This window comes from Balaenoptera acutorostrata, chromosome 14, assembly GCF_949987535.1.
Source record: "Balaenoptera acutorostrata chromosome 14, mBalAcu1.1, whole genome shotgun sequence".
Lineage (NCBI taxonomy): Eukaryota > Metazoa > Chordata > Mammalia > Artiodactyla > Balaenopteridae > Balaenoptera > Balaenoptera acutorostrata.
In genome coordinates this window covers 44839007-44858985 of record NC_080077.1, presented here as the reverse complement: position 1 = coordinate 44858985, position 19979 = coordinate 44839007, and the positions used below count along the sequence as shown (strand labels likewise).

General features: G+C 33.4%; 1 protein-coding gene across 2 annotated transcripts in view; it reads left to right on the top strand.

Annotated features, from left to right (window-relative positions):
- Window positions 1-19979, top strand: part of KPNA5 (karyopherin subunit alpha 5) — a 44228-nt gene that overhangs the window by 2283 nt on the left and 21966 nt on the right. For both annotated transcript variants that reach the window (XR_009005254.1, XM_007190747.2), the window contains exons 2-7: window positions 3268-3401; window positions 5095-5196; window positions 5310-5409; window positions 10721-10815; window positions 13001-13132; window positions 15010-15098. Coding sequence is in view for 1 of the 2 variants with exons in the window: in XM_007190747.2 (XP_007190809.1) it covers window positions 3273-3401; window positions 5095-5196; window positions 5310-5409; window positions 10721-10815; window positions 13001-13132; window positions 15010-15098 (647 nt within the window). In the remaining variant the exon portion in view is untranslated. The remainder of the gene's footprint in view (window positions 1-3267; window positions 3402-5094; window positions 5197-5309; window positions 5410-10720; window positions 10816-13000; window positions 13133-15009; window positions 15099-19979) is intronic.

Below are 19979 nucleotides of genomic sequence, written 5' to 3'. Positions count from 1 at the left end.
TTTTAAATCCTTGTTAAGTCCTCAGCCCATTCCATTCGACCTTTAGCTCCACCACTAATGAAATTTCTCTCAATATCTTTACCAGTGACCTAATTATCAAATCTATTGCTTCCTTCCTATGGTACTTGGCTTATTGTAGGCACTTAAATTTGCTGGATAAATCAATGAATGAACAAATTCGGTGACCTGTTTTTAGTGCTACTACAACTGAAATACTCCTTTATCTTTTGAATTATCTTCTTTTTCATGACTCTTGTTTTCTTCTGATCCTCCTATTTATTTTTGGTTTCCTTTGCTCTTTCCATTTTCCACTGAAATGTGAATATCCTTAAGATTTCTCCTTTGGGCATCTTTCTTTTATAGCTCTAATGCTCTTGGATTATCATTCAGCACTCTTTTCCTGAGTTTTGACTCATATTTTTAACTATCCATAAATAAAAACCTTCTGTTTGTGCCTTATGTACTGTAAATTTAACACATATAAAATTAAAGTCACTGTATACCATTAGAATGGCTACAATTAACAATAACAAAATTCTAACAATACCAAGTGTATAGCCAGGATACAGAGTAACAGGAACTCTTATATGTTGCTAATGGGAATGCAAAATGTTATAGTTACTTTGTAGTTTGACAGTTTCTCATAAAATGCGAAGCATAGCTTGTGGTATTATTCATCAATCCTACTCCTAGATATTTACCCAAGAGAAATGAAAACTTATTTTACACAAAAACCTGTACATGAATGTTTATAACAGATTTATTCGTAACTGCCCTAAACTGGAAACAACCTAAATGTCCTTCAGTTAATGAATGGATAAACTGTGGTATATCTGTACAATAGAATATTACTCAGTGATAAGGAGGAATAATCTATTGATACATGCCAACAATATGGATGACTTTTAGATGCACTATGCTAAATGAAAGAAGCCAATTAAGACTACATACTGTTATTATTTCATGTATGTGGAATTCAGGAAAAGGCAGATCTATGGAAGTAGAAAACAAATCAGTGGTTGTCAGGTTTTAAGAGTGGGAGAAGGACTAACAGGAGCAGCATGAGGAAGTTTTGGGGGGGAGTCATGAAGCTGTTCTGTATCTCATTGTGTTGGTTATGTGCCTGTGCATTTTGTCAAATTCATAGTACTGAAAGAGTGATTTTTGCTGTATGTAAATGAAAAATAAAACAATTGAATTCATTATTTTCATCTCAAAAACATGGAGGCAAGAAAATAAAACCACCACTCTGTTCCTCCATCGGTATTCCCTATTTTGGGTTATTTTGTCGTTCTACTGAAATGGCTCACACTAAAAACCATGGAGTCATCCTCAACTCCTTTTTTTTTTCTTTTAATTAATTAATTTATTTATTTTTAGCTGTGTTGGGTCTTCGTTTCTGTGCGAGGGCTTTCTCTAGTTGCGGCGAGCGGGGGCCACTCTTCATCGCGGTGCACGGGCCTCTCACTATCAGGGCCTCTCTTGCTGCAGAGCACAGGCTTCAGACGCGCAGGCTCAGTAGTTGTGGCTCACGGGCCCAGTTGCTCCGCGGCATGTGGCATCTTCCCAGACCAGGACTCGAACCCGTGTCCCCTGCATTGGCAGGCAGATTCTCAACCACTGCGCCACCAGGGAAGCCAAATCAACTCCTTTTTCTTCCTTACCGCATATTCCTTACAGTCATTTGGCCTCTAATTCTTATTGAATCAATTTCTGAAATGTTTCTGGAATCAGTCTGTCTTCTATATTTTACAACGCAGCTATTAATTTAGTTTAGGTCTTTATCATCAAAGCTTGAAACAACCTTCACTTTAATTTCTTTAATTCTATTCCTTAGGATCAAGTCCAGATTTCTCAACCAGATTGCAGGAAGCATGTTTTCTTACCTACCTTTCCAGCTTTATCTCCTGCCCCTTCTCCCATGCATCCTCTTGTTCAGGTACACTTGATTTCTTACTGTTCCATGTTTATGCCAGGGTTCTTCATGAATTCTGTGTTTACATATATTCCCTTTGTCTGAAATACTTGTTCCCTTCCTTTTCCCCTTTCATCCGCTTCCCTGGCAAATTCTTGCTCATCCTTTAAGACAGGATAACTGGGAAAACTTACAGAACTCCTTAAGGCACAGTTAGTTTCTGTGTCTTCTGTGCTCTCGCAGGATTTAATGCTTATGTTTTAGTGTACTTTACTACTTAAAATATAATTTGCCAGTTCGTTTATCTAGCTCTTCTACATTAGGGATGGCAGATAAATGCCCATCTCTCCTTCTCTCCTTTTTACTTCATAAGTGCTAATTGATTACAGCATTCTCTCTGGCTATACATGGGTGTGTCATCAGAATTTATCAGAATAACATTCTAGATAGGCATTAATTATCTCTCATATTAAATTCAAATTGAAACCCTGCTTTAAACTGATTTTTTTTATGTGTAAATGCAGGATAGGTTATAGTATTAGTAATTTTGTATTTGTTTCCAATAATACCAAAATATTAATATAATACTAAGAAGTGTTTATAATTCTTTTTCTAAAGGTATTATATATATTCAAATATACAATTTTATATTTATATAAAATATATATTTTAAATATACTTATAAAAATGTTTATATAAATGTTAATTTAAAAAACATTTATAATAAAACTACTTAAAAATAAAGTAGAAGTATTTCAGTATTTTAAAAAGAGTAATTATACTCTAGTACTGAAAACTGGTATGGCAGTCATAACTCAGGTCATGACCTGTGTGGCTTTAGTTCTTTAGGCAGTGCCTTAAGTAAATGAAAGAAGACAGACCCCAATAAATATGTGAGGTGTGCTTACTGAAGCCTGATACCATATTTTATTGAAAATAAGACAATTCATTGCTGGTTATTTCTTGATCTTTCCATAAGCTGTAATTTAGAAGTTTTTTACCCAACTATTTCATGATTAGTTCCTGACTGACAGTAATTTTAAGATGCATCTCACTTACAGAAAGTTTAAAATACCAGGGATGGGGGAGTTCATCTCAGAATCAATGAAATTAGGGTAATGACTTTGTGTTTAGACCAAAATCTGTTATTTGATAGTTAAGTTCTAAAATATTTGGTCATTTTGCTCTAATTTTGATATGGGGGTGAGGGAATGTATTCTTTGTACATAATTTTCAGAATGGGTTTTATTGGTCTATTTAATCCATGAGCCTGAATTTAATTGCCCTAGAGTAAACATCTTGTGTTGTTTTGAGAGTTATCGGTATCTGTTTTCTTCTCTCCTAATCTTAAGATGCCATGGCTAGTCCAGGGAAAGATAACTATAGAATGAAAAGTTATAAGAATAAAGCCCTAAATCCCCAAGAGATGCGTAGACGAAGAGAAGAAGAAGGAATACAACTTCGAAAACAAAAAAGGGAAGAACAGGTAGGTGTTTTAAAATATAATTCTGTTAACATAAAAACGTTATATAAAGAGTTTAGAAGTAGTATTATTATTGCTGCTAGTTTTTAGATAATTTTAAATGGAAAAAATATTTTAGGAAATTGAATATGGGTAAATATATTTTTTAATTTATTAGGCTCCAGTAATAATATTAGCAAATCCACAAATCAGAATCCTGTGCTATTTTTTTTTTAATTTTATTTATTTATTTATGGCTGTGTTGGGTCTTCGTTTCTGTGCGAGGGCTTTCTCTAGTCGCGGCAAGTGGGGGCCACTCTTCATCGCGGTGCGCGGGCCTCTCACTATCGCGGCCTCTCCCGTTGCAGAGCACAGGCTCCAGACACGCAGGCTCAGTAATTGTGGCTCACGGGCCCAGCCGCTCCGCGGCATGTGGGATCCTCCCAGACCAGGGCTCGAACCCGTGTCCCCTGCATTGGCAGGCAGATTCTCAACCACTGCGCCACCAGGGAAGCCCCTCCTGTGCTATTTTTAATCACCGACAAGAATGGCTTTTCCGTTCCATTGATAAACCTTTTACATTAATATTTCTGCTCCAGTGCTAAGAAATTTTTACTCTTGAGCCTACTTAGATCACTTCCACTTGTCATTGTAAAATTTGCTCCCTAAAAAAACATTAATTGTATTCATTTGTTGCTTTGTGATTTTCATAGCTCTTGCCCCTAAATTAATTATAATCGTTTACTTATGCTATTCATACTGTTTGTTCCTCCTATAGTCTATCAGGCAGACCTCTTAGCCTTCTCTGTTTGAACTTTATATATGTGACATAAAGAATAGAAAAATTAAAAGAATGCCTCTCAACATTTTTCATTCCAGGATATACCTAAATTTAGAAGTATTCATAAATAATTAGGAGGGTATGGTCCTCACATACATGAATTAAAACTAATGTGTAAAAAGGACTAGCAATGAAGAAAGTAGAAAAAGGCCTGTTTTAGAAATATGATTATTTGTCGTTCCCCTATTTGTAGTAGCTAACATAGTCTCTACTATACTACAGTAGGTACTCAAAAAAAAAAAATCTCTTGAATAAATGAATAGAAGGAGAACTGTGTACAGACTGAGGAACAGCAGAATTTATTTAGCTATCAAAAAGTATGTGATACCAGATTTTTCTCGTCAATTTTGATTTATGAGATGTACCTATAAATCTTTCTCAGTGACCTGACCATGTCTCTTTCCTCCTCTCTTTTTTTTCTTTATATTCACTCCTGAGTTAATAAGCATAGGGTCCTCTTTCCTGAGAGCTGCTCTCTATTCCTTGTTAATCTAATATACTAACTCTGTTAATATACCACATTATGTCACTCATATAACCGATTTGCTTTTTAACTAAGATTTTCTTCTTAGACATCTCATAATTTAGTATAGGCGTATGTGGTTTTCCAAGTGCTGTAAAATATAAATGTGTACTCTGCTTATGCTACTAGACATTGGTAAAAGACCTGAGATTAAGAAGCAGTCTACAGACAAGAGCTAATTTAGCCCCAAAACTTCTCATAAATTTGTTATGGTATGATGATTAAGAAATACTAAAATATTCAGAATTTTGAATGATAAAATTGTTTTGTTCAGTAAAGGAAAAATATAATTCTATGGGAATTTGGTGTTTTATGGAAAGCTCAATATATTAAGTTATTTCTCTTTATTACAGTTATTCAAACGCAGAAATGTCTCTTTGCCCAGAAATGATGAATCTATGTTAGAAAATCCTATCCAGGATCCGGATATCAGTTCCACTGTACCCATTCCAGAGGTAGATATTACAAAAACGTATTTCAAATTATATTTCAACAGTATTACAGAGATGATACAGCAAAATTACTAGTGCAAAATATTTAAATAACAATTGTATTTTCTGTGTTTTAGGAAGAAGTTATTACCACAGATATGGTTCAGATGATTTTTTCTAATAATGCTGATCAACAACTAACAGCAACACAGAAATTTAGAAAGCTGCTTTCTAAAGGCAAGAATTATTTTCAGTATGCTTATTTGATGTTACAAGAATTTGTAGTACAGTTTTATTTATTATATATTTTTTATTTTAAGGCACTTTCTTTGCCAGTAGGTCTTAATTTTTCTCTAAAATGTATTTTTAAATAACATCTATTTTTTAAACATTATATTATCAAAGTAACGCATGTTGATTGTAGAATATCTGCAAATATAAAAGGATTTAAAGAAGCAAATATAGTCCCAAATTAGCCCCATTGCCAAGAAAGAAAGTTATAAATACATATTTTTAAATTCTTGTAGAAATATTTTTCAGACTTTAAAAAATTTTTATTTTATTTATTTTTTTAAATTGAAAGTCTAGAAATAAACCCATACATCTGTGGTCAAAATCAGTTGATTTTTTTTTTTAATTAATTAATTTATTTTTGGCTGTGTTGGGTTGCAGCGAGCAGGGGGCTACTCTTCCTTGTGGTGTGCGGGCTTCTCACTGTGCTGGCTTCTCTTGTTGTGGAGCATGGGCTCTCGGCGAGTGGGCTTCAGTAGTTGTGGCGCATGGGCTTAGTTGCTCCACGGCATGTGGGATCTTCCCGGACCAGGGCTTGAACCCGTGTCCCCTGCATTGGCGGGTGGATTCTTAACCACTGTGCCACCAGGGAAGCCCTCAGACATTTTTTAAAAATGGCAGCATAACATCAGAGCATGACTGTAAAATGAATAATCAATCAATGAGATATTTTTTTCCAAATTTTTAAAAATTTAATTTGTATTTTATATTGGGGTATAGTTAATTTACAATGTTGTGTTAATTTCAGGTATACAGCAAAGTGATTCACCAATTTTTTTTGTTTTAAGTATTTGTTTATTTATTTATTTATAGCTGTGTTGGGTCTTCGTTTCTGTGCTAGGGCTTTCTCTAATTGTGGCAAGCGGGGGCCACTCTTCATCGTGGTGCGCGGGCCTCTCACTATCGCGGCCTCTCTTGTTGCAGAGCACAGGCTCCAGACGCACAGGCTCAGTAGTTGTGGCGCACGGGCCTAGTTGCTCCGTGGCATGTGGGATCTTGCCAGACCAGGGCTCGAACCCGTGTCCCCTGCATTGGCAGGCAGATTCTCAACCACTGCGCCACCAGGGAAGCCCCCCCAATTTTTGATTATCATAAGCAAAGCTACATAAATCCTTGTATAACCTAAAGCTTCCTTAGTATGAATTTATAAAAGTGAAATCATGGGTCAAAGGGAATAAACAGTGTATTAATTTACACTCCCATCTTTAGTTTGTGCAGATATTCATTTCACTATATTCTTACCAACACAACTATCTTTAAAAAAGAAAAAGATGGTTATATAATAGTGCTTATAGTGTGGCAGTTTTTGAGCACCTAAGTTGAATATGTTTTATTATTGACCTTTATAATTTATAATTTGCCTATTTATGTTATTTGTCCAATTTTATATTGAGTTTATAAAAATTCCTTATTAAATAAAAATTTAACCCTTAGTCTATCTCATCTTTCATACATGGTATTTATAGGATTAGTAATTCTAATTATATTGAGCTGTATACATGAACTGATAAGTTTTTGAAATTGCCCTTGGCTAGCTGCTGTATCTTCCTGAAAGACAAAATTTAGTAACGTATGAGGAATAAAAGAAATCTTGTGGTCAGTTCAACACAGATTACAGGCTATTACCTTTGCTTTCTTATTGTAGTTCTTTTTCATAAGTACCTTTAATTTTCCTTTTCCATCCCTTATCTTCCAAGCAAAAGTAGCTTAGCAATGTTAGGAGACCCTATAAAATCAAGAGTAGCTTCCTCTTCCTCACCATATTCCACAGTTTTTGTTTTTTTAATTTGGATTTTTTTTAGTCAGATTAATATTTTTAAATTAAAACATTAATTAAAAAAAATAAGTTAAATGTATTAATAATAACACATCAATAATTTTTACATTACCATATTCTCTTTTAAGATTTCTTTTTGGCATATGTATTATGTTATAACCAATTAACAGAATTAATTTAAATTTAATTGTATTTAAGAATATTAGAGTTTGCCACCACTTTTTATACCACAACTTCCCCATTATTGAATTCTTTAGTCATAAGATTTTATCTTCATTCCTAATTCCTCAGGGTGTTCTGTGTCTTTTAAAATATAGTATCTTTTTCATAGATTCAATGATTTTTCTGTTTCTTATAGGGGGATTATGCTTGCCCAGGTTGGGCATATGTCAGGAATTATAGATACTTTCTTTTGCTGATTGATGTGAGTTCCTGCCAAATATTTAAGTCTAGAAGAATATTAGATTTACTATAATTTTCCTTGATCCATCAATGTAGAAAATATGGGGAAGGAGCTAGAACTAGAACTGGAGCTAGAAATAGAAATAGAACTCCTCTGATTTAAGTCATGATAGTGACCTTTTGCTAGAATCTGTTATTTACTTCCTTATCATGGCCACTCTTATAGATGTAAATCACAAATTGTTCTTTTCTTCAATCCCAGTTTTGTTTCTCCAAGGCTTTTTTGTTGTGGATGACTCTTGATTAGTCTTCAGTGCTGAAGCAGATATTCCTCTATTTTACTTATGTTTACATTGCCATATTGACTAAGTCTTCTCTGTAATAGTTCATCACCTTTATAAGATAAGGTAGGCTATTATTCTGTCAGTGTAATATCAATGTAAAAGTTAAAAGTTCATGATACTTGTTAGGTTACTTGATGATCCAAGCACACTTTAATTGCTTTCTTTTAGATGAAAGTAACTGTAAAGTAATTCCCCAGGAAGAGATCATATTTGGGTTCTTAAATCTCTATATATATCTATGTCTATATTTCTTTATCTACATATTCAGGTAGTCTCAATACCCACTTCTCCCCACCCTCTAACTAGAAAACCAATTTTCTATGTTTACTTCCTTTTCTCAACCTCCCCTTTCTTCTCTGCTCAAAAAGAGCAAGACAAAATTTTGTCCTTTACAAAAATAAGGGGGTGGGCTTCCCTGGTGGTGCAGTGGTTGAGAGTCTGCCTGCCAGTGCAGGGGACGCAGGTTCGAGCCCTGGTCTGGGAGGATCCCGCGTGCCGCGGAGCGGCTGGGCCCGTGGGCCACGGTTGCTGGGCCTGTGCGTCTGGAGCCTGCGCTCGGCAGCAAGAGAGGCCGCGATGGTGGGGGGCCCGTGCACCGCGGTGAGGAGTGGCCCCCGCTTGCCGCGGCCGGAGGGAGCCCTCGCACAGAGGCGAAGGCCCAACACAGCCATAAATAAATAAATAAATAAATAAATAAATAGATAGATAGATAGATAGATAGATAGATAGATAGATAGGAAAGTACATTTAGAATTTTCTTTTGGGGAAAGAGAAAAAACTGGAAGGTAAAGATGGCAACCACAACCTAATAACTTTGTTTTGATTTTTTTAAAGATGGGAATAAAGGCGTTAATAATTATAACTATAAGAACAGTTTAAGCTATGGTCTGGAATTTACATTTTGAAGAATCCACACTTTTCATTTAGAACACCCAAACAAAACTTCATAGTTTTAACTTTACTAATTTTTCAGAAATCTTCCAATTTTTGAGCAAGTTAGAAAGATAGCAGATTTGTAGAAAAAAGAAGAAAAGGAAGAAAAAAGTCCATTCCTTTTTTTTTTGCCACACCATGCAGCTTGTGGGATCTTAGTTCCCCAACCGGGAATGGAACCCGTGCGCACTGCAGCGGAAGCGTGGAGTCCTAACCACTGGACCGCCAGGGAATTACCAAGAAGTCCATTCCTAAATAAATCTTTCTTAACAGTTGAGAACACGATTTCTAAGATTTAAACTGACTTAAAACTTAATAATAAGGTTTTTCTATATCAAGCAAGCAGGATTTGTAGACCTTTTATGGTTATCATTCATTTATTAATTCTACTGATTAAACATTATTTATGATCAGTAACATACTCAAACAGGAATTAAGAAAAGGAAGAGTCAAAAGTGGAAATGAGATTTCTCTTGTGTAACCAGGTGCACAGATAGCTTAGACAAATTTGGGTGGTGGGTACAGGGCAAGGGGAAGGAATAAGCATAGTGATATTATGAGTTTGGTTTTGTTTATGCTACATTTTAAAGAAGCTGTGGGGGAAAAAATGTAACCATAAGCACTTAAAAATGTGGTACAGAATCTAGGAAAGAAGAATTTACTGGGGTTAGATTTGTGAATGATAAATGATAACTGAATTAGCAAAATAGAAATAAAATAGAAATAGATTTTCTAGGAGGAGAATAAATAACGGAGAAAACTAACCCAAAGGAACAACAGCGAAGAAGTTCCTGGAGAACCACAAGAGTGTACTTATTGCTGAAGCCAAGGGAGGAGAAAGAATTCTTGGTACTTATATTTTTGGGAGCTGAAATATCTTTGTTTTGTTTTGGCTGTGCCCCGCGGCATGTGGGATCTTAGTTCCCCGACCAGGGATTGAACCCGCGCCCCCTGCATTGGAAGCGCAGAGTCTTAACCTCTGGACCACCAGGGAAGTCCCAGAAATATCTTTGGTTTCAATTTACATATCTTTGTTTTAAAATTTCTTAGAGATTTTATGGTTCTCAAAAGTCCTCAGCATTTCATGAGAATTTATCAAGAATTCTAGGTAGTTCAATAGCATTTTTGTAAATAATAAATAATACCCTGACAAAATAGAACCTATCTAGCTGAAAGACATTAGGCAATTCATGGTTGATAGTGGAAGAGACATCCCTGGAAATGGGAGTATGGTTATGAAGAATTAGAAGACACATTATCCTTCGATTGGTATTTTGAGTATTGGACTGAAATATTCCCATATTGTGAAGGTGACCTCCTAAATAGCCTTCAATTTATGAATTATAAATATTTGTATAAGTGGAGGATTACTGGACTGAATGTCAATATTATGACATAGTATGAGTGTGTTTCGTGTTTTGTAATTGCAATCATTGTTGCTTTTGTTGTGGTCATCCATTTACAATGCTTAGTGTCAGTTTATCTCTTGTAAAAATAAAATACAGTGTGTGTGTGTGTGTGTGTGTGTGTGTGTGTGTGTGAAAAAATAAATAAATAAATATTTGTATAGGAAATATTTTAAAATTTTCTTATCATTATGGTAATGAAAAAGAATTTGCTTTTCATTTTTTTTTGCAGTAAACATTGCAATTATGAGAATGTTTATTTTCTTCAGCTACATCCAGCTAAGGGTTTTAAACTGGATCAGTGAAACCTAGGAAAGAGTTATTTTATTGGCATAGGGTCCAGATCATTGTGTTTTTGTGTCTATGTAATAACTTAATTCTTTTTTAATTTTCAGAACCTAATCCACCAATTGATCAAGTTATACAGAAACCAGGAGTTGTGCAGAGATTTGTGAAATTTCTTGAAAGAAATGAAAATTGTACATTACAAGTGAGTTCTGTAGTTTACTTTCTTAATCTTTTTCCAGAAATGACATAGGATTAATGTGTCTAGTGAAATCAGCTTCTACAGTACTGAGTATATTGTAAGCATTCAGTAAATACTTGGCAATTAAAGGTGGTGCTACCTGTCTTGCCTTGGTCAAGGTTGCAATGCTAATTTTTTCTAGGAACTGTTATTTAATTAAACAATTTTGGGAAAAATATATAAAATCATTCCTAATATTAAGAAAAATTTTGTAGTTGTCAACCTTTAATAACTTTTGTTTTAGAAAACCATAAACCAAAATGTTAATTTAATGGTTAAATTTATTTTGGCTCTTAGCTAACTAAAGTTGTAACTTTTTAGTATAAACTCTTGTACCTCTTAAAACATTTTTATCTGACTGATTCGTTCTTTTTTTGAAAAAAGAACGAATCAGTATAATCTACTTAAAATGTGACCAAAGTTAGGTTTGTCCTAAAGAGCATTGCTTCTCAGTTATACTATAGTGAAAATTTTAAGATGTCTTCCAAATAATTGGCTACTAATAGTAAATTACTGAAGTTTACAAGTATTTTACTGTTTAAGATTGTTCTTCCTGACTTTCATTGCTATAAATATTCTTAAGTAAGTGTACAGGGTGGAATTATATCTATCAGGAATTGCACAAGACCTACACCTAATTTCTCAATGCTCTTGTTGGTCATGGAGGACTTTTACTAGTATTTGAGTAATAGTTGTTGAAATTACAACTTAGGATTGTGTTCCACTTATCTGAGTAATTTGGGAAAGGTCCTCACATCTAGATATAAGCAAAGGAATGTGTTGAACCTGTGACTATTAACCATCATGAGCTTTATGCTGAAAAACTGTTGAGAATGTTTACAACAAGGGTGTCTGAGGAAAAGACCCTTTTATTCACAGTATAGTCTTATTGTCAGTTAGTGTTCAGAGTCTTTAGGTGATAGTGCTGAAAGGACTGGAGATCATGATCTAGTCCATTTGCCTTATTCATAAGCTCTGGGTCCAGACTAAAACCTAAGCCTCCTGATAACTAGTTTATTGTTTGGCTCTTTAATTCTAAGTGATTGAAAGAAGAAATGAGTGAATATGAATGAATAAAATTGAGTGTTAGTTTAAGCAATACATTGTATAAGGCATTGTAGTTAAAAAATTGAGTAAGATATTGTCCCTCTCTGCAGAAATTCTTCACTCTGTTGGGGAAGACAAACACATAAACAGATCTGTGATACCATAGTACAGTTAGTGCTAACAAAACAATATACAGAGTGCTTTGGGAGCATAGAGAACATGGCAACTTATCTGGGTTTTTTTTGGTTTAGTAGTGTCGCATGGCTAGTCTTGAGGGTGAATGAGAGTTTAACAGGCTGAAAAAAGGAAAATTAATTTCAGGTTGTGAGAATAACATGTGCAGAGAGCATGCAGTATTCAAGAAGAATATTGGGGATTTGAGTGTTTATTAATCATTATACTTGAAACCTAATGAAATTCAGCAGTGTGCTCTTGGGGCAGCTATATGCTTTGCCATATTATCCAAGTTCACATGAAATATGCTAGTTCGAAACATTGATCTAATAGAGAGGCCTCAAACTGGGGGCCTACATGCCAGATTGACCCACAAACAAATTTTGTTTGGCCTGCACATGTTTTAAAAGATATCTGCTAATAATGAACTCTTTGCCCTTGAACAAATCACCCAAATGTCTGGACTTACAATTTTCTTATTTCTTAAGTGAGGAGGTTAGGACTAGATGATGCCTAGGGAAACAAAAATACCTTTTATGATTCTAAGTTCCATAGATATACTATTTATTACTCTATTAAGTAGTGTCTCATTTATTTTTACACTGCTTGCTTTAGAATACCTGGCTCCCTAATTGTAAACATTAGGAGTTTTATGAATTATAAATTCAAATGTGTTCATTTATTGCTCATGATTTTGTAAATTTTTATTATATTCTTCTCAGTTCTTATTTTTCCAGATTGAAGAGTCCTTTTTTTAAAATAAAGCATTTTTACCTATAAAATCTGATTTCACATTAAATCTTATTAATCGTAAGTCAGTCTTTCCCTCCGACTTGTTCAGCTGTGTTTACTCCCTCTCTTCTTCCTTTCTTCCACTTTCTGACATTTTTTGGGTGCTTTCATTTATTCTACTTTTATTTTTCCTTAGTTTGAAGCTGCATGGGCATTAACTAATATAGCATCTGGAACTTTTCTACATACCAAAGTAGTGATTGAAACTGGGGCTGTTCCAATTTTTATCAAACTTCTTAATTCAGAGCATGAAGATGTTCAAGAACAGGTAAGTTTCTAATTTGACCTATTATATCTACTAGATTTTAACTTTCTCTTGAAAGTACCATTTGCGATTATGGTTTGAAATTCAGTTTTACCAAGTTGCCTGTGCATTACATTTATTAGAATACAATAATTTCTACTTACTGTCAAATTAGAAGGAAGGAAGAATGAACTGTCTTAGGCATAATCCTGGGTTTTGTAAACATGGGATCTCAGCTATTGGGAATTACTATTCCCATTTATAAAAGAGCATACTGAGACCCAGAAAAGTTAGTAATTTACCCAAAGTCACAGTGAATGGCTGAACCAGGCCATGTATGTAGATTACTTCATTGTTTCTTTTTAATATATCACATTATTTTGAATGAACCATTTTAGATTAAACTTTCTCATAGTTGTAACAGGGAAAATTTAATCACATATAATTTGTTCCATCCAGAGAAAGTCAAATGTTTTTATATTTTCGTTTTGAATCATTTTCATGCAAATTGATCTGTAGATCTCTCTACCATTCCATCTGTTTGTTTATATTTATATTTTTATGTGTATATTTTTTTCCCACTTAACACTAGTATTGAGAGCCTTTTCATACGGCATTAATTATTCTTCCAAGAAAATTTTACTGATTACTCATTATCCATTCAGGTAGGTACCATAATTTATCTGTTCCTCAATAGTTGTACATTTGAGTTATTTCTAGCTTATTAGTGTTAATAATATTGTGATGAACATCATTATATATCGGTCTTGATATTAATATGTCTTGACATATATATGTACCTCTTGATTATTTCATTGGGGAAAAATGACTTTACTCAGTCAAAGAAAAAATTTTAAAGTTCTTATTACATATTTCAAAGTAGACTTCCAAAAATGTTAACAAATTTATATCCCCACCAACAAAATACTTCACAGGTTGCAAAATGTCATCACTTTAAAAAATTTTTCTTAAAAAAATAGACAATAAACGTAGGTCTAGAGTAGATGTTAAAAATATTAACACATATTTTAGATGTTAAAATAAAATTTTACCAATTGAAAAAGTAACTTAATGTCTACTTTCGTACTTATATGAAAAGCTTGAAATGAGAATATAATGATCATTTGCATTTGTGTAATTTCTCATGTAATTGAAATTTAATATTTGAATAATCTTTTACTACCATTCATTTAACCTGGACTAACTCTAAACTTATTTTCAAGCATCAATTCAAGCCAGTTCTCACATTAGCTTTACCTTCCTTTTCTATGCTTTGTCTGTCCTTCCTTTTTTCTTTTACAAGTCAGTCCCTTCCCAGTGAGTGGATTCCTTGGCATAGGAGCAAACCTCTAGCATAGGTAATTGGAAGATTCACTAAATATAGATATACAGTTGACCCTTGAACAACAACAGGTTTGAACTGCGCAGTTCACTTACACATGGATTTTTTGTAATAAATATATACTACAGTACTACGCAGTCTGAGGTTGGTTGAATCTGCAAATGCAGAACCTTGGATAAGGAGGGCCAACTGTAAAGTTATACATGGATTTTCGACTGTGCAGGGCTTGGTGCCCCTCACCCCCTCATTGTTCAAGGGTCAACTCTATTTTGTCTCTCCATGTAGATTCAGAGTAGACAAACTATCTCTTTGTTGAACAGAATAAACATTTAACTAGCATGTAAGAAAAAATTTTTAAATGCCCTATGCTTCAATTTGACTAAAAATATTATTAAAGGTACATATAAAGTTTTCCTTTCTTGTTTCCTACTAGCATGTTTTGTTTTAACATCTTGAAAACTATCACTTTTTTCCTTCTACACTAAAATCTCATTCTTAAGAGAGAGCATCTTATTTAAGATATTGTCGTAAAAGAATCTTTTTTTCTTATTTTTCTAAGGCTGTTTGGGCACTTGGTAATATTGCTGGTGACAATGCAGAATGCAGAGATTTTGTTTTGAATTGTGAAATACTTCCACCTCTTTTAGAGTAAGTACTTTAAGTTTATCATGATTAAATACTACTTTGGGAAAAGCAAACTGTTTTCTACACTATATTTCTACATACACAATTAAGTTCTTTAGTGATACTTTTAAATTTCGCTTATGTTTATCTAAGCCTGAAATAGCTTGAAAGTATGTAAAACTAACAACAACAAAAATTTTCCAATTGTATCATATCAGTCTTTTATGTTCTCTTAAGCCACACTTCACAGTGGTCCTTGCTTACTTGATGCTTACTGTGCTAAAATAATTATTCTACAAAACAAGGATAAGTAGTAGTTTTTAATACAATAAAAATTTAAAAGTTGCTAAAGCAGGGAATATTTAATACATGAACAGATGATGTATTGAGGATGTCAGGTTTTCATATTTGATTTTGAAATGTTCAGAGAACAAAGAGAGTTTTCTTTCAGAATTAGAATTTTACTTAAAATGACTTAGCTAGTAGTTTCTTTTTCAAATACCTTATACTTTTTTAAAAAAAGAAATTACCCTATAATGTAAGGTTCTTTACAGAAATGACATAAAATTATTTGAAAGATAGGTTTCTTTATCTATGTTGGTTATCATTTACTAAGAGGATTTTTATTTAGGCTAAATGCCAGTGGTAAATAGTGAAAAAGGAAAAACTAATTGAGGAGATGATTGAAAGGGAAAATTTTACTCTTATCATTTCTAGGCCATTCTCCATCCTTTCCAAGCTGAGAAATTGGATAGGAAGAATAAATTTTTAGATACAATTTTGCAAAATATATTTTATTATTTTAGGGAGCTTAACTTTCCATGGACAAAATGGATTTCTCAGCATCATTTCACTCAACTAACATTGAGTACCTACTATGTGGAGGCCACTGAATCACTTGTGATTTCATTTACTTTGGGCTTATCCAGAGTTAAGCTTTATGGTATTTGAGAATTTAGTTGAGCCATGAAGGAAAATACTGATTCAGGGTTCAATATCAGAGTTATTTTGAAGTTCACACTATTAAAAGCATCTCTTAAATTTTCAGTTTGAGACTTTTTTGGCCTGATTATATGGTTTGTAGATTAACTGTGAGCACTTTGTTTCTCTTTTCACTTTTGCTCTCTGTCTCTAGGTCATTTTATTATTTGTTAATATCTTAATTTGTTAAGTTGGTAATGGTTTATGAAATAGTAAGTAAATATTTATTAGTTCTAATCCCTTTAAATGTTCTAAGGAGCTTTTAATTATGACTAAAGAAACCAAACTAAAAAATAAAACTAATGACAAACAAATAGTACCCAGCTATGTATTCCTGGTTATAAACATAATAAATTTCAGAAAAAGAGTAGGTTTAGAAAGTTTCAAAGGTTCATTCAAAAATTGGGAAAGGTTGTAAAAAGGAAGTTATGTCAAGTTAGCTGCCAGATGTTCTCACTGTAGTTGGTCAAAAGGAAAAATGGTATTAACTTAAAAAAGATTATGGATAATCTGTAGTTCACACTGAAATTCACATTTAGCTAATGCTTAAGTATACATAAAATTTCTATTAATATAATATGGTTTTATCAATTCTGCCTTGGGTAGTTTCAATTTGTTTTATTCTAATTCATTTGATTCTCAGTAAATTTAACCCTTTTACTACTATGGACTTTCTATACTGATATAGCTTTGTTGTTTTAACTTAATTCAACTTTAATTTATAATACATCATATCTGGACAAGAAAAGATTTGCAGTTTCTCATAATAATCCCATTAATACAAGTGAAGAAAAATAGTATACATCACAGCTTGGCCAACTACAGTCTTCAGGCCAGATTTGGCCTGTCCCCTGTTTTTGAAAATTAAATTTTATTGGAACACAGTCACATCAGTTTGCTTACTTAATATCTATGGTTGCTTTCATGCTACATCAGCAGAGTTCGTAGTTGCAACAGAGAAAGGCCTGTGAAGCCAGAAGTATTTACTGTAAAAGTTTGTCAACCCCTGATACAGAAAATCAGTGTAACTAATTTATTTCTAAATGAGTTATGGTTTTAGGAGGCTTCAAAGACTCTTTATAGGAAAACCTTTAGAACATATTTTTTGTGTGTGTGATAAAATATACACAATATAAAATTTGCCATTTTAAAGTGTACAATTTACTGCCATTAAGTACATTCATAGTGTTTTGCAATCATAACCACTATCTAGTTCTAGAACTTTTTATCACCCCAGACAGAAACCCCAGTACCCATTAAGCAGTCATATCCCCTTTTTCCAGTGCCTCAGTCCTTGGAAACCACTAATCTGCTTTCTGTCTTTATGTATTTACCTATTCTGGATATTTCATATAAATGAAATCATTATAGTGTGTGACCTTTTGTGTCTGGCTTCTCTCACTTACCATATGGTTTTCAGGGTTCATTCATATGGTAGCATGTATCAATACTTTGTTCTTCTTATAGCTAAATAATATTCCATTGTATGGATGTACCACATTTTGTGGTACATTCGTCAGTTGATGGTCATTTGGATTATTCCCACCTTTTGACTACTGTAAATAGTACTCCTGTGAACATTCGTGTACAAGTTTTTGTTTGAACACCAGTTTTCAATTCTTTTTAGGTATTACCTACCGTTGGAATTGCCGGGTAATGTAGTAACGGTATCTTTAACTTTTTAGGAACCACCAAACTTTTTCCACAGTAGCTGCACCATTCTACATTTCCACCAGCAGTGTGTGAGGGTTCCAGTTTCTCCACTTTGTCACCAACATTTGTCTGTTATTCTGATTTAAGCCATCCTAGTGGATGTGAGGTGGTATCTCATTTTGCTTTGATTTGCATTTCCTAATGACACTGAACATCTTTTCATACGTTTTTTGGCTATTTGTGTATCTTCTTTGGAGAAATATCTAAGTCCTTTGCATATTTTTAAATTCAGTTATTTGTCTTTTTGTTGTTGAGTTATAAGAATTCTTCATATATTCTGGATAGATTCTTGTCAGATATATGATTTTTAAATATTTTTTGCATTCTCTGGGTTGTCTTTTCACTCTTGATAATTTCCTTGATTCACAAAGTTTTTAATTTTGATGAAGTCCAATTTATCTATTTTTTTCCTTTGTTGCTTATGTTTTCGGTGTCATGTGTAAGAAACCATTGCCAAATCTAGGGTCATGAAACCCTTTTGTTTTCTTCTAAGAGTTTTATAGTTTTATCTCTTATATTTGCATTTTTGATCCATTTTGAGCTATTTTTTTTATATGACATGAGGTATATGTGGACATCCACTTGTTCCAGCATGATTGGTTGAAGAGACTGTTCTTTCCTCATTGAATGGTCTTGACACCCTTGGTGAATATGAGTTGACCATCCATGTGTGAGTTTATTTCTGGATTCTTACATTCTGTTCCATTGATCTGTACGTCTGTCTTTATGCCAGTAACTGTTTTGATTACTGTAGCTTTCATGGTAAGTTTTGAAATCAGGAGGTGTGAGTCCTTCAGTTTACCTTCAATTTTTTTTTCCATGTTGTTTTAGCTATTCAAGGTTCCTTGTAATTTCCATGCGAATTTGATGCCTCACTTTTCCATTTCTAAAAAATACCATTGGCATTTTGATAGTGATTGCATTGAAACTGTATATCACTTATCACTTTGTGGAGTATTTCTGTCGTAACAAAATCAAGTCTTCCATCTGTGAACATGCAATATCTTTTAATATAATTAAGTATTCATTAACTTCTTCAATGATATTTCATAGTTTTTACTGTACAGGTCTTGGTTAAATTTCATCTTTAAGTATTTTATTCTCTTTGATGCAATTTTAGATGCAGTTATTTCTTGGATTTTTTGACTTGTTTTTTGACTTGTTCAGTACCCAATGTGTAGAAATACAGTTGATTTTTGTGTGTTGATCTTGTATCCTGCACCATTGTTGAATTCATTTATTAGCACTATTAGTTTTTTGTGTGGAATTTTTTGGATTTGAATATATAAGGTCATGTCACCTGTGAATAGTGATAGTTCTTCCTTTCCAATTTGGATGCCTTTTATTTCTTTTTATCGCCTGATTGCTCTGGCTAGAGCTTCCAGTACAGCATTGCATAAAAGTGGCAAAAGCAGGTATCCTTGTCTTGTTTTTTATCGCTCTTTCACCATTGAGAATGATGTTAGCTGTGGGTTTTTCATAAATATCCTTTATCATATTGAGGTGGTTTCCTTATATTCCTAGGTTGTTGAATGTTTTTATCATGAAAAGGTGTTGGGATCTGTTAAACGCTTTTTCTGTGTCAATTGACATGATCACATGTTTTTTTCCTTCATGCTATTACTGTGGTGTATTATATTGTTTGCTATTGTTCATTGAATCATCTTTGCATTCCTGGGATAAATCCCATTAGTTCATAGTGTATAATCCTTCTAATATGTTGCTGGATTCAGTTTTCTAGAATTGTGTTAAAGATTTTTCGTATCTACTAGGAATATACATACATACTTGTGATGTCTTTGGCTTTGATATCAGGGTGATGCTGGCCTCATAAAACAAGGTAGGAATGTTCTCTTCTATTTCCTGGAAGAGTTTGAGAAGGATTTAATTCTTCTTTAATGTTTAGTAGAATTTACCAGTGAAGCTGGACTTTTCTTTATTGGAAAGTTTTTGATTACTGGTTCAGTATCTTTTATTGTTATATATCTATTTAGATTTTCTGTTTCTTCTTGAGTCAGTTTGGTAGTTTATGTGTTTCTGAGAAATTGTTCATTTCTTCTGGGTTATCCAACTTGTTGGCTTATAATTGTTCATAGTATTCTCTTATAATTATTTGTATTTCTGAAAGATAAATAGTAATGTCCCCATTTTCATTCCTAATTTAAGTCTTTTTTTTCTTTGTCAGTCTAGGTAAAGTTTTGTTTATTTTGT